The sequence below is a fragment of the Cheilinus undulatus genome, linkage group 15, assembly GCF_018320785.1.
Source record: "Cheilinus undulatus linkage group 15, ASM1832078v1, whole genome shotgun sequence".
Lineage (NCBI taxonomy): Eukaryota > Metazoa > Chordata > Actinopteri > Labriformes > Labridae > Cheilinus > Cheilinus undulatus.
The window spans coordinates 28,365,414-28,380,629 of NC_054879.1; the positions used below are offsets into that span (position 1 = coordinate 28,365,414).

The 15,216-nt window shown below is 38.3% G+C and overlaps 1 protein-coding gene across 1 annotated transcript; it reads left to right on the forward strand.

Moving 5' to 3' along the window:
- Positions 1 to 5,595: 5,595 nt before the first annotated feature.
- Positions 5,596 to 12,998, forward strand: LOC121522184 (interleukin-17D-like). Its single transcript, XM_041806319.1, has 2 exons — positions 5,596 to 5,966; positions 12,967 to 12,998. Exons 1-2 carry the CDS (start codon positions 5,647 to 5,649, stop codon positions 12,989 to 12,991), a joined length of 345 nt encoding a protein of 114 aa, XP_041662253.1. The 5' UTR covers positions 5,596 to 5,646; the 3' UTR covers positions 12,992 to 12,998.
- The last annotated feature ends 2,218 nt before the right edge of the window (positions 12,999 to 15,216 follow it).

Here is a 15,216-nt window from a genome sequence, read left to right on the forward strand (position 1 = left end):
TACTCTGAGTTATTTAAGGTTATAAAGTGACAGTCTGAGTTATGAATGTGAAGCTTTCCAGGAAAAGCAACTGATAAAGAGGAGATTTAGAGGGAAAACTGCAGTAAATTAGGCTTTAGCTGGCTTGTTATATGGGTTATATAATTTAACGCACTGGTGCATTCATCTCAATGAAATAACTAAATGAAGGGGGGTACTGAAGTCACAAAAATGCACTTAAAACATTTTTTTAAATGTGTCTGTTTGTGGTTGTTTGACCTTTAAAGTTGTAGCTCAAACTGAGGCAGAGTTAAGAGGATTGTCATACCTGGATTAGGGCTGAGCAATGTACCGATTTTTTTTTTAGATATATGATATAGATATTCTGTCAAATCTGGTGGATGAACTGCAATTTTCATTTCGTCATCTTATTCATCTTCACTTGCTTGAATAAAAAATGACAGACCAGACCAGCAGTAACCTTGCATAGCAGATGGATTTGCCCATTTCCGAGTTTGTCACTGGCAAATCCATCTTGCAAAACTCCCATCTGAACCGTTTGGGCCTGGTTAGAAAATGATAGAACCAATCAGTGAGGAGGGGCAGTACTTTCTGGCACAGTGGAGTCATGAAGTATGCAAGCAGCAACAAGAGACCAGTGCAATTATGACGAAAGACATTAGCATGGATGTTGCTAAAGCACCAGTTTTATCAGAACTTGATGAAATTTCTTCATTAACAGAAGAAATAAAGAACAGCATTTAGTTGTTTTCAAAAATGACAAAAGTCATGCACTGACATGTCTATTGTCGCCATGGTTTGCGTTATGCAGTTCCCTATGGAGTTTAGTCCTCGGTAGTGGCTACGTCACGTGGTTTGTTGCTCTGATTGGCCCGTAGAAACGTGACTGACAGCACTATATTGGCGAATCCCACTCATGCTGCCATATTTAAGCTGCTCTAGCCTGGCTAAGCATTGCTGCTCCATCTGCAAGTTTTTGAGACCCTCCTCCACCCCAGCTCCTCTTTTATGCTACATCTGACTTTTTCAGTGTCATTCTGTTGTCACTGATGCCTCCTGGGGTTTTTGCTGCTTCTGTCTGCACCTCAGGCTTTCTTTGTAGGAAAAGGAACTGCCAAATACAAACAGCAGCAATAACAGCGAATCAATAACTGCTTTTAAGAGAGAAAAATTATAACCACAAATCATGTCTGTTTCTTGACAAAGTGGCCTTGATTGAACTGGGAGCAACATCCCACATGAACCAACCATGTTCCAGTTATAACAAGTTTTTAACTAAGGAAACTGAGGTTTCTCCAAGTCTGTGAGTCAAAATACTGACTTCAGGGGCCATTCTGAGTTCCAAGATCAATATGCTTATTGACTGCAATTTCATCTATTGGAAATGTTTAGTCTAAATGGGGAATTATCATTTCAATCCATCTATTGTTCCACTTCTATTTGGGGTTTCACATTATTAGTGAAACTCATGTTATTGATACAGCTATGTTACCATGGCTACAAAAAGAGAAGAATAGAAGCCCCCGAGTAATTTATTGTTTTTGATTATCAAAAAATGGCAGAAAAGCTTCAGAATGTTTTTAAATGACTAAAATACATTGGCAACATTTGAAAAAATTGTTGGAACAGGCAAGGAGTAAGGTGCTGTCTTGCTCCTCAGTGGTTCCACCTTCAGTACCTTTCCAATGTTGATACTTACATGAGTGATTTAAACGGTGCTTCCTTTTTTGTCAAAAATATGAGTAAAGATGCCACCAAATATTCCATTGTTCCTTTGAAATTTGGTGTCTTGGACTTTGATTTTTGCACCTGTGGCATCAAGATATCAATTACTTGCTTTTTTCACTAGAATCCAATCAAAGTTTATAATCCCTGGTTTGCTCAATAGTGATGACCATTAAATATTTCTTCATAAGACATAATATTAATATCCTGTTTCACCATTCAGTTAAAATAATGAGATCATTTTTAGTCCATATTTCCCAGCCCTAACCTGTATCCAGTTTCACTTGCAGACACATCTAAAATACTGACTGTCTTTTCACTCTTCCACATGTTCACATTTTCTATGTTTATTTTGTGTACCTTTACCTACAATTTCTTCATTGCTATGAGCATGTTACACACCTTTTTTTGTGTAAACAGAGTTGTTCATTCATGTCTTAGGGCCTTCTGAGGGAGCCAACATGATTTTAACAATGATGCTCACAATGTTTGTCACAACTGCAACTTTGAGAGATACAAAACTGCACAAAAACAGTCTCAAGAATATAATAAAAGTTGAGCCAGAGCAGGCTCAAAAGATTCACACTTTAAAAACGGGCATCCAAAACCTGAGTGTGAAGCTGCATCAGGAACAGGCTGCTTTACTGAAGAAGGCGTTGAAGACTGAATGCTGCCCCGGGAAGGAAGAAAGCACCAGCCAGGGGTTCCAGCGCAGTCAAGCTAAAGAGATAGAAAATATCAACCTTCACCTGCAAACTGTCCAGCTGGATCTCCTTAATCAGGCCCTAACTTTGAAGTCTCCAGCAAAGGTGAAAGCTCCAAAAGAATATCAGTGGGTCAGAAACCAGCAGGACCAAGAGCAGCAAGCTGATGAGCTGGAGTCCAAGGAGAAAGCTCCAAATGTATATCAGCAGGTCAGAAACCACCAGGACCAAGAGCAGCAAACTGATGAGCTGAAGTTCAAGGAAGAACTGGAACAGGCAAGGGCCTCCTTTGTGGTCCAGCTCGATCAGCTACAGCGAGAAAACACAATGCTAAAAGCTGCACAAAGGAAAGCGGAGGAGAAGCTTGAAGAACAGCAGAGACTGGCAGGAGGAGAGACGCTCCCTCCATGACGTTCTGCAGATGCTCCACAAACGCCACGAGGAGAAAAAGAACGAGTGGGTTGCAAAAGAGAGAGAGATGACCCGAAGGATGGATGAGCTGGAGACAAAGATAGAGGAAATGCAGGAGGAGAAGGCTCGAAATAAGAGAAGCTGGTTTAAAAGGCTGTTCACATGCTCCAGTTCTTAATGAAACCAGCGTCAGCAACTCAAAGTTTAGAGAACAACTTGTGGCCTTAGTCAAGATGAACCTGATGGAGGTCACAAGCAAAAAGGAATCTGTCCAGAAAAATACATTTTGGCTTGTGGCCTCAGCTGGGAAGACCCTGATGGAAAGCTAAACCTGAAATGGTCTGGAAGTTGTTCCCTAAACTACAAGTGTTTCTGGAGCTTCTTGTTTCCTTTGAATCCAAAATAAAGATTCAAACTTGACTATAATGTTTGTCTTGTTTCAAAACCTACAGGTATTTCTTAAGTCAATAAAGGTTTGTTTGATGGATCACCCCCAGGGAGGATGTGCAATCTTCTGCAGTAAAATGGTGACAAAATGATTGAAAATAAATCTAAACACTGCATGCATACTGTATGTCCTAAAGTTGGAGGTTTTGATTTATCAAAATGTAGCCCATTTTGAAATACTTGTTAGTTAAGACTCCATCCATAGTGGTGTAAAGCCTGGCACTCATAAAGATAACCTGGTAAATAAAATGGCCCCACTGACGCCGTCTCCTGTAGGTAAAACCCAGAAGTGCCTCACTTCAAAAACACTGAACTATCCCTTTAATTGTTTTACTCATGGCAATATTTGGGATGTTGCTAAAGTGTCAGTCAGACTTCTCTTTGCAAAAAAAAAAAAAAAAATCTGCATGTTAAGATTAAATGATTGTATACATAAATATTTCACTGATACATTGTTGCTTCATATCAAGATATATGGGTATATGTCAAAACAGTTCAATTTTTTAACACTGCCATGTGTTTTCAGTGTTTTCACACATCTAAAGCAGCCATATTCCATCATATCTACTATGTCAAGACACTTTCTTTGGATTTCACTTTACGGGGTCTTTAATTAGGCCATTGTGTTTCGGTTTATAGCCTTTATCGGGATGACCCTGATGGAGGTCTAAACCTGAAAATGTCTAAAAGCTGTTCTCTAAACTACAAGTGTTGCTGGAGCTTCTTATTTCCTTCAAATCAACAATAAAGATTCAGCCTTAAACAATGCCAAATGTACAGAAGACTATTAGGGCCACTGAAAATAACATTTGAGATGATTTTTTTTTCACTTGTGATAAAAAAGTCAGAGTTTTGAGATTCTAAGACTAATTTTGTGTTTTTCATTTATGAAATTTTGAAACAGACATGGATAATATGATTGATAAATGTATGCTGTGATACTTGTAATACTTTCTGTTTGTAGTTTCATTTTTCTACCACTTGATTCAGAGTATAAGCATGGTTGGACTGTGTTTAAATTTATATTTGAAGTAAAAATTAAAGTTTAAAAATGCCACACTGCAAAACTTGTTAAACTATGCGGATAGAACTTTTCTATTTACAGCCACTACACTGAGCTGGTAATAACCACAGGAGCAACTTTCACAGAAATCACTGGAGGCTAATGCCACTACTATAGCCAAGGACCTCATAGACCCACCTTAAAAAATTCCAAAATATCCCTTTAAGTCTCATAAAGGTGCTGAAGTCATGTTTATTTCTCTTACAAACCAGCAAAAAGCAGAGGAGGTGACTGTCTAAAATGCACCAGTACCAGGTATAATCCATTGACAGTGTGAAGGAGATTGCCTCTAATCTTTAGTACTTAAAAATAAGAAAAAATAAATAAGACATTGCCCAATATTTGGTATCTAGGAATTGCATTTTTGTTGCTGTGCTATCAGAATTGGTATCAATAACATTTAATATTTACTAGAATCATAGCTAACTTGAAAATATTGATCTTGGGAAAACCCTATTTCAACCTTCCTTATATAATCATCATACGGTAATAAACTCCACTTGGTTGAATGCCTTCGCATGTTTGTAGCAAAAAATGTAGGAAGGAGATCCTCAAAGTCATCACTGGTCTGTTATAAAGCAGCACCGTGTTTCAATCATGATTTAAGGACTAACATTGTAATGAAACCTTAGCTTTTTGAATGAAATCCTTTCACAACAATGGGGATGTTTGAGTTTAACCAAAGGTAACTTTTAAAAAATAAAAATTATGAAATTTTGCAATTTTCTCTGCAGAGATTTGGCCTAATGGATGGTAATGCACGGTGTCTTAAAGCATCACTCTGTTTGACTGTTCATATATGCACCTGTTGACCTCAGCAAGAAAGTTGATGTGTCAAATTTATTCAAAATAGTAAAGAATGCTAACAAAGTCTTAACACTTTAACATGAAGGTATTTTTGTCTTTCCCACCGTCTTCAGTCAGCTGTGTGAGAACGACAGTCTGTCCCAAACGGAAGGCAGCAGATGTTTGTAACTCTCTACTGGTTAGTTTTACATTTTGATGCAGTTATTACTCCTGGCGTCACTGTGGATGAGTTGTGCTAAAATGTTTCCTCAGTTCTATTGGCGGCGAGCCTGTGCTGCGGTGTCAAAGCCAGGACTGTGGACTATTTGCCGCTCATTTTTCTACGCATCAAACATTTCCCTGGATTTTAACCGAGCAGAGTCTCTTTTTTAATGGTTAAAGGGCGTCTCATATACAAAGGGATTCTTTTGACGAAGACGAAAAGATAAGGCAGGGATTTTCACTTTGGATTCCGTGTTTGGCACATCACCAACCGTACCCAGAAGCGCCATGGAGCCGTATCATCTCCGCGTCACGCTACTGCTGCTGCTGCTTCACCTGGTCCTGGTCGTGATCGGCTGGCCCGTCAGGACTGGACGGATCCAGAAAAAGGCCAGCAGGACCCGGCCCTGCCTGGACCTGCCGGAGGAGATTCTGGAGCAGATGTTCGGGCGACTCTCGGTGGAAGTGGTGAGCGCTTTTCATCACGCGCCGCAGCTCGAGCCACACGACAAACTAAACCTCACGTGCCCGACCACGGCGAGGTCCCCAAACAGCAGCAAGAGCCGCCTCCCGATCAACCTGCTCAGCATCTCTCCATGGGCTTACAGGTGGGCGTTTGCTCAAAGTTTTAATACATTCTCTCAAAGTGTTGGTAAGATAAGCCATCCATACTGACCTTGACCTTTAACTGTTAACCAGTTACTGTACAGCCCATAAAATGGCACAGTACTGCCTCTGTGTCCTCAGCTGGAGCTCACCTTTAACATCAGTTTATTCTTTTATATTGCTCCTCAAGAGGGAGTCAAGATTATTTAGGGACAGTGGCGAAAATGTTAAAGGGCACCTGCTGTATGTGGGAGGCACCGATGTACAGAAGTGGAAGTACATTTGATAAAATACAAAGAAACCCTGGTTGAGATGATATGTCTGCTATGACTGCTATATTTAAGGGGTGAGGGATCATTGAATAATTGACCATTTATTTCACAAGGATGCTCAAAGAAAGATTTCACTGAAAATAAACCGAAAGAGCTGTTGGAACTTAGTTGATTCTTCTCTGCTTTTCGACATGTGCCAAAGAAGGCAAAATGTTGCACTTTGTCAAATTCTGCACATTCAAAAGACACCAAAGAGGGCACTTTGTCAAGTTTTTGACCATAAAGAGGGCACCAAATTGAGCTTTTTGTCAAATTTTCTTCATTATAGGACATCAAGGAGGCCGCTTTGTTAGATCTTGTCCATTTAGAGGATACCAAAGTCGGCACTTTTCCACATTTAAATGATCCAAAGGGGGCGCTTCATCAGGTGTTTAATCATTAAGAGGGCATTGAAGAGAGAAATTCAGAGTGCACCAAAGAGGACAAAAAATGTATCCATTTAGAGGAGACCAAAGAAGGCACTTTGCCAAATTTTATGCATGTATTAATCATTAAAGGGGAATCAAACATGGCAGTTTGCTAATTTCCTTTATTTAGAGTGCATCAAAGAGGAAGCTTTGTCATTTTTTTCCGTTGTATGGCACCAAAGAGGGGACTTTTCCAAAATTTGACCATAGTACGGCAACAAAGAGGGCTCTTTGTCAGGTTTTAACCATTAAAGGGACACTAAAGAAGGCACTTTGTCAACTTTTCCCATTTAAAAGTTACAGAAGAGGGCATTTTTCAAATTTACATGGTACCCAGGAGGGCAGCTCATCATAGTTATCTACCATTAAGGAATCCACAAAAGCACTTTCACAACATTTGTCCATGTTAAGTCTATAGCCATGGCTATTAACTGGTGGGTCAGAACCCAGAAGTGGGCCGCAGAGTTATTTTGAGTGGGTCAAAGCTGTATGCCTGGAAAAGAGCAGATGTATTGTGCTTTAACAGTGGTTGCCAACGGCCTTTTATCAAAGTTTTAATGTTGCTAGTTTGGTATTTTTAAACTATAATAAGACTGATTATGGAATCATTTCACAAAGGACTGGTGCACTGTTTGTTGAGGAGATATTTTGTCCATCTAAGGTCCAAACTGCACCTATTCCGCTTTAATAAATCTGAGTGGATTGAAATTTGGGTCACTCCAGTTGGGATTAAATGTATTTTGATGTTTCTCAGTAACATATGATGACTTACTGTAGTCCTGATTTGCAGCCCTTCAAGCTTCCTTGGTGCTACTTTGTTGACCCGTTATACTCTGAAAGTCAGGTGTAATCTCATCTGGAGAGGAGGAGAGTTTAAGATGAATGTCCACTTTGCTCTTTAGTGAAAATGTTTCTGAAGAGAGAGGGAGGAGAGGTTAAATGAGCTCCTGCAGCAGGTCTTGACCTGATATTTCCTCCAGGAGGATACAAATCTGCAGACTATTAACAAAACCCATGACAGTCTGTTTAAAAGTAAATGTGGAATAACCTTTGCTTTGGACTTACAAATTATAAAGGGTATTTCAAAGTTTTTTTCATGCACATAAATCATTACAGCTGCAGACATCAGCAGATCTAAAGGGAGCTTCTTCTTGTCAGATGAGAGGTTTTCACAGGTTCTAAAAGGCAGATATGTCGGATTAATCTCAGTGAATTAATCAAACTCTTTATGCTGCATCAAGAATTTAAACAAGAGTATTTAGTCTTTACCTTACAGATACTGAATCAACTTCGGTCCACATTTATGCAAAGTGTGACAGCTATTGGATTTATCAAGTAAGTAGTTATCAAGTAAGTTTTTTTTTTCCTTTTTTTGGATCAGCTACAACAACCACGAAGTAATTAAATGCCTCTGCAAAGTTTCCACACAGCAGACAGTGAAAATCCAGTGTCTCGTCAAGAGGATGGGCTGGGTGTTTCCTGTTGCACAAACGGCATAAGTAAAGGATTGACTAAGATGCCTAATGATTCTACATTTGGCCTTTGACCTCCAAAAAATATAATTAGTTCATCTTGTTTATATTTGTGCAAAGTTTAAGCATTCTTGAGATATTCACCAGCAAGGGCTGAACACAAGCCCGATGAACTTGACTTTTGACTGCCAAAATCTAACCAGTACATCTCTAACTCAAGCTACTTTTATCATCCCAAATATATATTTTTTTAATTTAACCTTTATTTAACTAGCAAAAACCTCACTGAGATTTAAAATCTTTTTTTAAAAGGTGTCCTTGCTGAGACAGGCAGAAGCACAAATAACAAAGTTACAGGTAAACAAGAGCATTCATACACAGCAGATGCAGTACAAGATATGCAATATGCATATCTTAAATATGCATTGTCATAAATGTATCTATCCATACGTGAGTGGTAGCCATGTGGTTCTTGGAAAGTCAAAGCATGCATTACTAACCCAGGGAGCATCTTTGGAGCAGACCCTTCTCCACAAAGTAAAACTATATATCCATTTTACAATAAAATGGTTAAATGTATGATGAGATGTTCCTGAATGGAATGCTTTTGAAGACACAAGATAGCAAATTTCAGCAGCAAACATTTCCCAAATTGACCACATATGCAAGTTAACCAAAACATCTGCCACAACCAGATGCATCTTCCTCCAAGTCATTTAGCTTTCTCCACCCACACCAATGCATACATTTACAAACAAAAAGCAGACAGCAGGATGTCAGGGACAGTGAAAAACAGTCACTACATTTGTAAAGATGAATAGTGGCATGTTGACCCCCTCACGTGGCCACTCAAGTCAGGAAAAGATTATAAGGAGTAAGGACAAACATTGGTGCAAAGACAGTAAATCCCTCAAAGCAGTCTAAAAGTATCAGGTTTACAAGAACAACCAGGAAAGCAGGTGATAAACTGAAGCCCAATGACTTACATTTTACCTAAATGTAATAATTCATCCTTGAGTGTAGGTGAATATTCATTTAAAGTCTGATGAAAATCCCTCAAAGCCTTCTTGAGATATTGTGTTTACAAGAATGACCCAGACAGATGGACATCTTGCGAATAGTGGCATAATAGTTGCAGGTAAACTCCTGAAAATTATCTAAATTCCACAAATGTATAGGTATATTTCACGATAAACATGTAATTCTGTAAAGCTTGGAAACTTTCCTATAAAATCTATATAAAAATGAAGTGAATGTATCACAAACACATTGTATCAAAATGTTTCAAAGTATTGAAAATTTTACAGCCTTGTACTTAAATGAATACAGATGAAGCTCTTTCTAAATCTTTTAAGTATGTAGGAATGATGCTATACCACAGCTGATTTAAGAGCTGGCATAAATAAAATTCATACAAGGCAAGTTTAAATACAAAGCACTATTCATACACAAGCCAAATCAACAAGCTCTGCAGCAATGAAAATGGGGCCTTTATTGCATTAAGAATATTAAAAGACAGCAAAGAGACACTGAAAGTTATGCTAAATGTATTAAAACTGGTTTTTAACTTTAAACTAAACCACATCTACCATTTAAATTTTCTCATCAAGAACATCCTCATCCTGTCTTAAACAAGGCCTCATCTGCAGAAGGCCCATCTTTGTGTGTAGTGTTTCTATGGTGGCACTGACAAACGGCTGTCATGTCTTTAAATGTCCACAAGGTGTCAGTGTTGCACAACAAAACTCAGTCAGAAGAGTTGGAAAGGCATTTGAAAATCTTCAACTAGTAAATGGCTTACAATCTAATGTCAATTACACCATATTTATTATTTTAATTAATAAAGAATCATACAAAAATAATATACAATATTTCTGTCAGCCTGCAGACATGCAGAATGAGGCCAGACGGACTAGTGCACCTGTAAATGTACTTCCAGGTTTTATCAACTTGGAGTCGTTACAATTGGTCTTAAAGACTTCCATTGTCTTGTCGTACTAGAGGAGAATTAATGCTACTTACAGTGTCCCTGGAGTGAATCCACGGGATTAGACTGTAATCTCATTTAATGTACTACATTACTTCTTCAAACTGGGTCTGAACTGCTGAGTGATAGCGAGAGGACACGGCCTTGAGGAGCAGACAAAGAGGAGAGGAAGTGAGTGTGGGAGGAAGGTGGAAGAATGTACGTTTTATCACAGAAAGCTGCAGGAATGAGAGGGAGAAGCATTAAAGATGGAATAAAAAATATTTCAGAAACATTCATCCCTAATGCTGTCTGACCTTTGTTCTTGGCAGTTTCGGTCACATCACAGAACTATAAGGAGTGATTTAATTTGCTGCATAATGTGGAGAATTTTGGAATAACACTGACTTTATAACACAGAGAGAAGACATTGTCAAGTATTGTATTCTCTTCACTATGTTCCATTATTAAAGGAATTATTTATAGGAATTTAATAGGCCAGAGACACAACCTGATGAATCAGCCTCCCGAGAGATCTGCTTTTATAATCTGCCCTCCATTTTCCATCATCTCCTTTCTTTTTCTCAGAATGAATCCAGTATTGCAGAACATTCCTCCCTGATGCTGCAGCATGAATTCATCTGACACACCGAGACAAACTCGGATCTGAAATAGGCTTAGACATGTCCTACATGTTGCAAGGATTGTCCCAAATATTGTGTAAACAAAAAAAAAAGGAAAGAAAAAAGGGAGCAAGCGTTGCATATTTTGGACCCTGAATACAAGATTTAATAACATTTTATTAAAAAAAAAAAAGAAGAAGAAGCTAAAGCTGAAGCTAAAAGGCTGAAGTTAAATCTTATTAATACCTACCTCTCTTACCTCACAAAAATACATTTATAGCAAGTACAATGCTAATGAATTGTTATCAATAAATGTATTATTATTTTTACCAGTAGAGGGGTGGGGGGTGGGGGTAAGTAAGTAAGCATGACTTAGGCTACCATCCATGCAGGTAGTAGGGTTGCCATGAGCCCCTGGTAATTGCTGTGGTCCAAAAACCACCAGCGGTCTCAGGGCATATTACCAGGGGTTGAAAAGGCCAAACAAAGGAGATGCCTTTGAGCTTGACCTTGGCTGCAGGGTGAGACCAGAGTGTGGACTTGTGTAGAGCTTGACTCTCTTTTCCTCCTCTGATTACACAGTAGCACAGAGAGAACAATTCCACATCATCCCAAAAAGGATGGGTTAAACATTCCAGAGTTGATTTTAACTCCAAAAGTTTAATTTTAACTCAATTCTAAGTGAAGTGATCTTCATCGTTGGAGTTATTTGACAGTATTGATCCACCCATGTTGGTTAAACTCTGTAGAGTCAAATGATCTAAGTCTGCCTACTGCAATTTCAAATCTGGTGGCATGTCCGTGCAGAGTTCCCCATCATGCCCATGGGCAGCACATTTAGATGTGTAAGTGAAGTGAAGTGAAGTTATTCACTGAGTAAGCTTTTACACCTGTGACTTTACAGGCTCCTAAAGGACACATAGTACATTAGTATGCATTGCCTTACAATAAAGTTGGCTTTCTGCTTTATTCTTTCCAGAGGAGACCCACCTTACCATTGATTTTCAAGAGTTACTGCAGCTCTGTCAAACTGTAAAATATTTAACACACAGGTGCAGTTTAGCTGTATGTAGTGTGGTGTCAGCAAAGATACTTTTGAAGTGTTGAATTTAAGTCTATATGAGTTTAATTAACACTCAATTTTTCTGTGCATTTCACATTATTGTAGAGGTGTCCTTTTACTCGAACAACCTGGTTGGAGATCTATTCTCTTGTTGTTCTTCCCAATAAGGAAATAGAATATTTTATTGTACAACTCATCAATAGTTAGGCCTACTCATTAATCAGAACTCAAATGTAAACTTTAAATACTTTTTACTTTTACATGAGTAGATTTATAGACATGTATTTTCACTTGTACTAAAGTACATTTTATCCACATTAATTGTACTTCTACGCCTCTGTTTTTTAGTCCTGCCAAATGTAAATGTTACAAATTCAAACTGAAATATCACGTAGTCTACCAGGTGACCAACATCTTTAAATGGCAGCAATGGAGCAGTGCAGGTAGGAATCACATGTTTGAATATGTTTTTATCCAGTTGCTCCCTCAGTATTGAAAATGGAACCAGACTGCTACAGGTATTGCTAAAGTGTGTGTTATGATTGCAGGTTTGACCCTGAATAACAGGTCACCTGTATAGGTAAAGACTCTTAAGAAGGCCCAATCAGCCCTGATCACTGTCATCCTTGTTTTCACAATTTAATTTGCATCCATCCGGCCACAGATTCAGCCTGCCAGCGTGTAATTTGTTCCGGCTGCCACTGGCTTTTTAAATGACTGATCATGAGCTTAAAGACAATGCATCATCCAAATTAACACAGATTAATTGCAGTCTGCTATAACCTCTGACTTTTAACAGTATGTCGCTGAGCAAACAACCGTTTACAGCAGCGTTAAGAGCTAAAGACATGGCTGAAAAAGGCTGCAGTATCACTATTTAATATGTCTTATAAGACTTTGATAGTCACATGTGAGGCTAAAGTTAGAGCAACAACCTCTGTGTACAACTGAATACATAAAACAAGTCTGTGAAAGGACAAAAATGATACTTGGTTATGTGAATGAGTTGTTTGATAATACAGTCATCAGCATCGGCTCTGACTGGACATCATCCAGGTCATCAGTCTCTCTGAGTGGCTGCGACAGATTCCAGATCAGTGACAGTGTGTCCCGCTGTGTTTTTCTCATCATGACTTCAGGTTGAGGCAAGCTGCATTCCAGTGACTCACAGCTCAGAGATGACACATCTCTCCTCCTCACAACCACACGGCTCGCTTTCACAACGTGGCTATTTTCATAGAGCTTCATCAGCAAGCAGTGATGAATGGAGAGCTTTTTCAGGAGAGGCCCGTGTGCTGAAGAAGAGAGAAAACTCCAGAGACAAGCAAGGGGGATATATTTGTTTACAGAGCATTCCCTGACTTTTAATATGACAGAATAATGTCAGAAAATGTCTGATTTATGTTCAGCTCTGTTTGACATCTCCATTTTTTAAACCAAACATTCTTGGGTGGTATGGCTTTAACACATGTGTGTCATTTATAGTTGTTTTCTCATTAAAGCATGTTGTAAAGCTGCCTGTGGTCTGCTAAATGACTCTGTAACACTCAATTTAAGCCTTTGATGTCAAGCTGTGAGGATTTTTTTACTCCAAATAAAATAAAGAAATAAAAGAAATCACCAAATTACACTTTAATTTTGTCTGTAAGGCACAAATTTGAAAAAAAAAAAATCTCGTGTTTGATCTCATTTAAAGATGTGTCTTCATTATTGGGCTTTGTGTATAGACTTTTTAAAGCAAAGCTCTTAAAAAAGTTATTCAAACTTTTATTAAAGCACTTCAGTCAGGAACACTTGTCATAGATTTTACTATTTTACTACAAAATGGATTTACAGTTTTACTCTCTGGAGAAGGCTCTACTTAAAAGGTGCTCCCTGGATTGGCCAAGCTGCATGCTTTGACTTTCCAAGGAGCACATGGCTATAACCCCCCATATGGATAGATACATATACTGTATGACAGTGGGTACTGAATACATTAACCTTAGTTCAAAACCAATTGATACATAGTAGCATGAATCTGAATATGAGGGTGCAGCAATATTTATGCTATAAAGGAGGAGGCTGGGGTGGAGGAAGTGGAGCTTTGCTAGTAGCAGCAGCGTCATAGTACATCAGCATCAATGCAAACAGATTAATGAGAAGTATGTCATAGTTACATGGACCTCTGTGTTGAGAGAGTGGGATCTGGAAGACAATTATTGGGATCAGCTGGCCGTCAGCTGATCACGACTGGGCATATGACTACCATGTCCTGCATGACTAACACTGAGCTTCAATAACTGAGAACTTTCAGTGAGGTCTCTCTTAACATAACACTATGTTAACACAATGTAACACAAAGCCCATGCAAAGAGGGTTGAATTTTTTTATGTCAAATTATTCAGGACTAATATGGTTTGGACATAAACTCTTAAATTTAATTGTTTCTGGCACATTTTAATGCCACTATGACATACCATACTCTGATCTTTATTCTTTAAAATATTTTAGATGTGCGCTAACCCTATTCAAAAACATTATTAAAAATGATAATTAAACCTCTTGTGGTGCCTGTTAAAATGAGCTACTCGAATTTGCAATGGACATCTTGATAGTCTGGAGTTTAGAGAGCAGAAAACGTGTTTCAAATTTTACAACAGTTTGTTTTTAACATTCAGTGAGGCGGGCATAATAAGTTTAAAAGGAGGGTGGTCTGAGGTCTTCCCTAAGGAAATTTTGATCATTTATTCCCTTGCATTGTTGTGAATATTTATGCAACCATTTGAGATGTAAATTCAGTTATTCACAAGGAAAATGGATAACTAAAATAATATAACAATAAATAATACCTCTTTTATAAAGCTCCCGTTTGAGCAATCTGCTATCTGTTTTTTCCACACAGTCATTTTAAAACTGAAAAGTTTCAGGTAAAACACAAATCAAATAAGAAAAATCTGTTTACTCCTGTTACTGCTTTTTAGAGCAAACCTTGCAACAAAAACTGATGCTAAACATGATGTCATAAAACTTTTTTATCCAAAAGAAGATATCCGGGCATTAAAAAAAAGGTTCTGTGCGTCTGGTGCATGTGAGTCCACTTGCCATGATTTTCCATTATTTAGCTATCTTTATTTTACTACTTTCATTGTTTAAATACTGTCCACAAAGTTTTTCATAAGTTTTTACAAGGACTGCTTCTGTCCTTAGCAAGAGCACCCTCTGCTGGACACCTCCAGTATTGTGCTCTGAACCATGTAACTTGTAGCAGGTCTGCACTAGGCTGTCCCTGTGGTAAGTGTTGCTAAAATACTTAAAGTGCTTGTTTTTGGCTGTATATATCCATGACATATGTTTGTGAGAATCTCACAATAGTTATTGCTCACAAATTAAGAGCTTCTTGTGAAGCT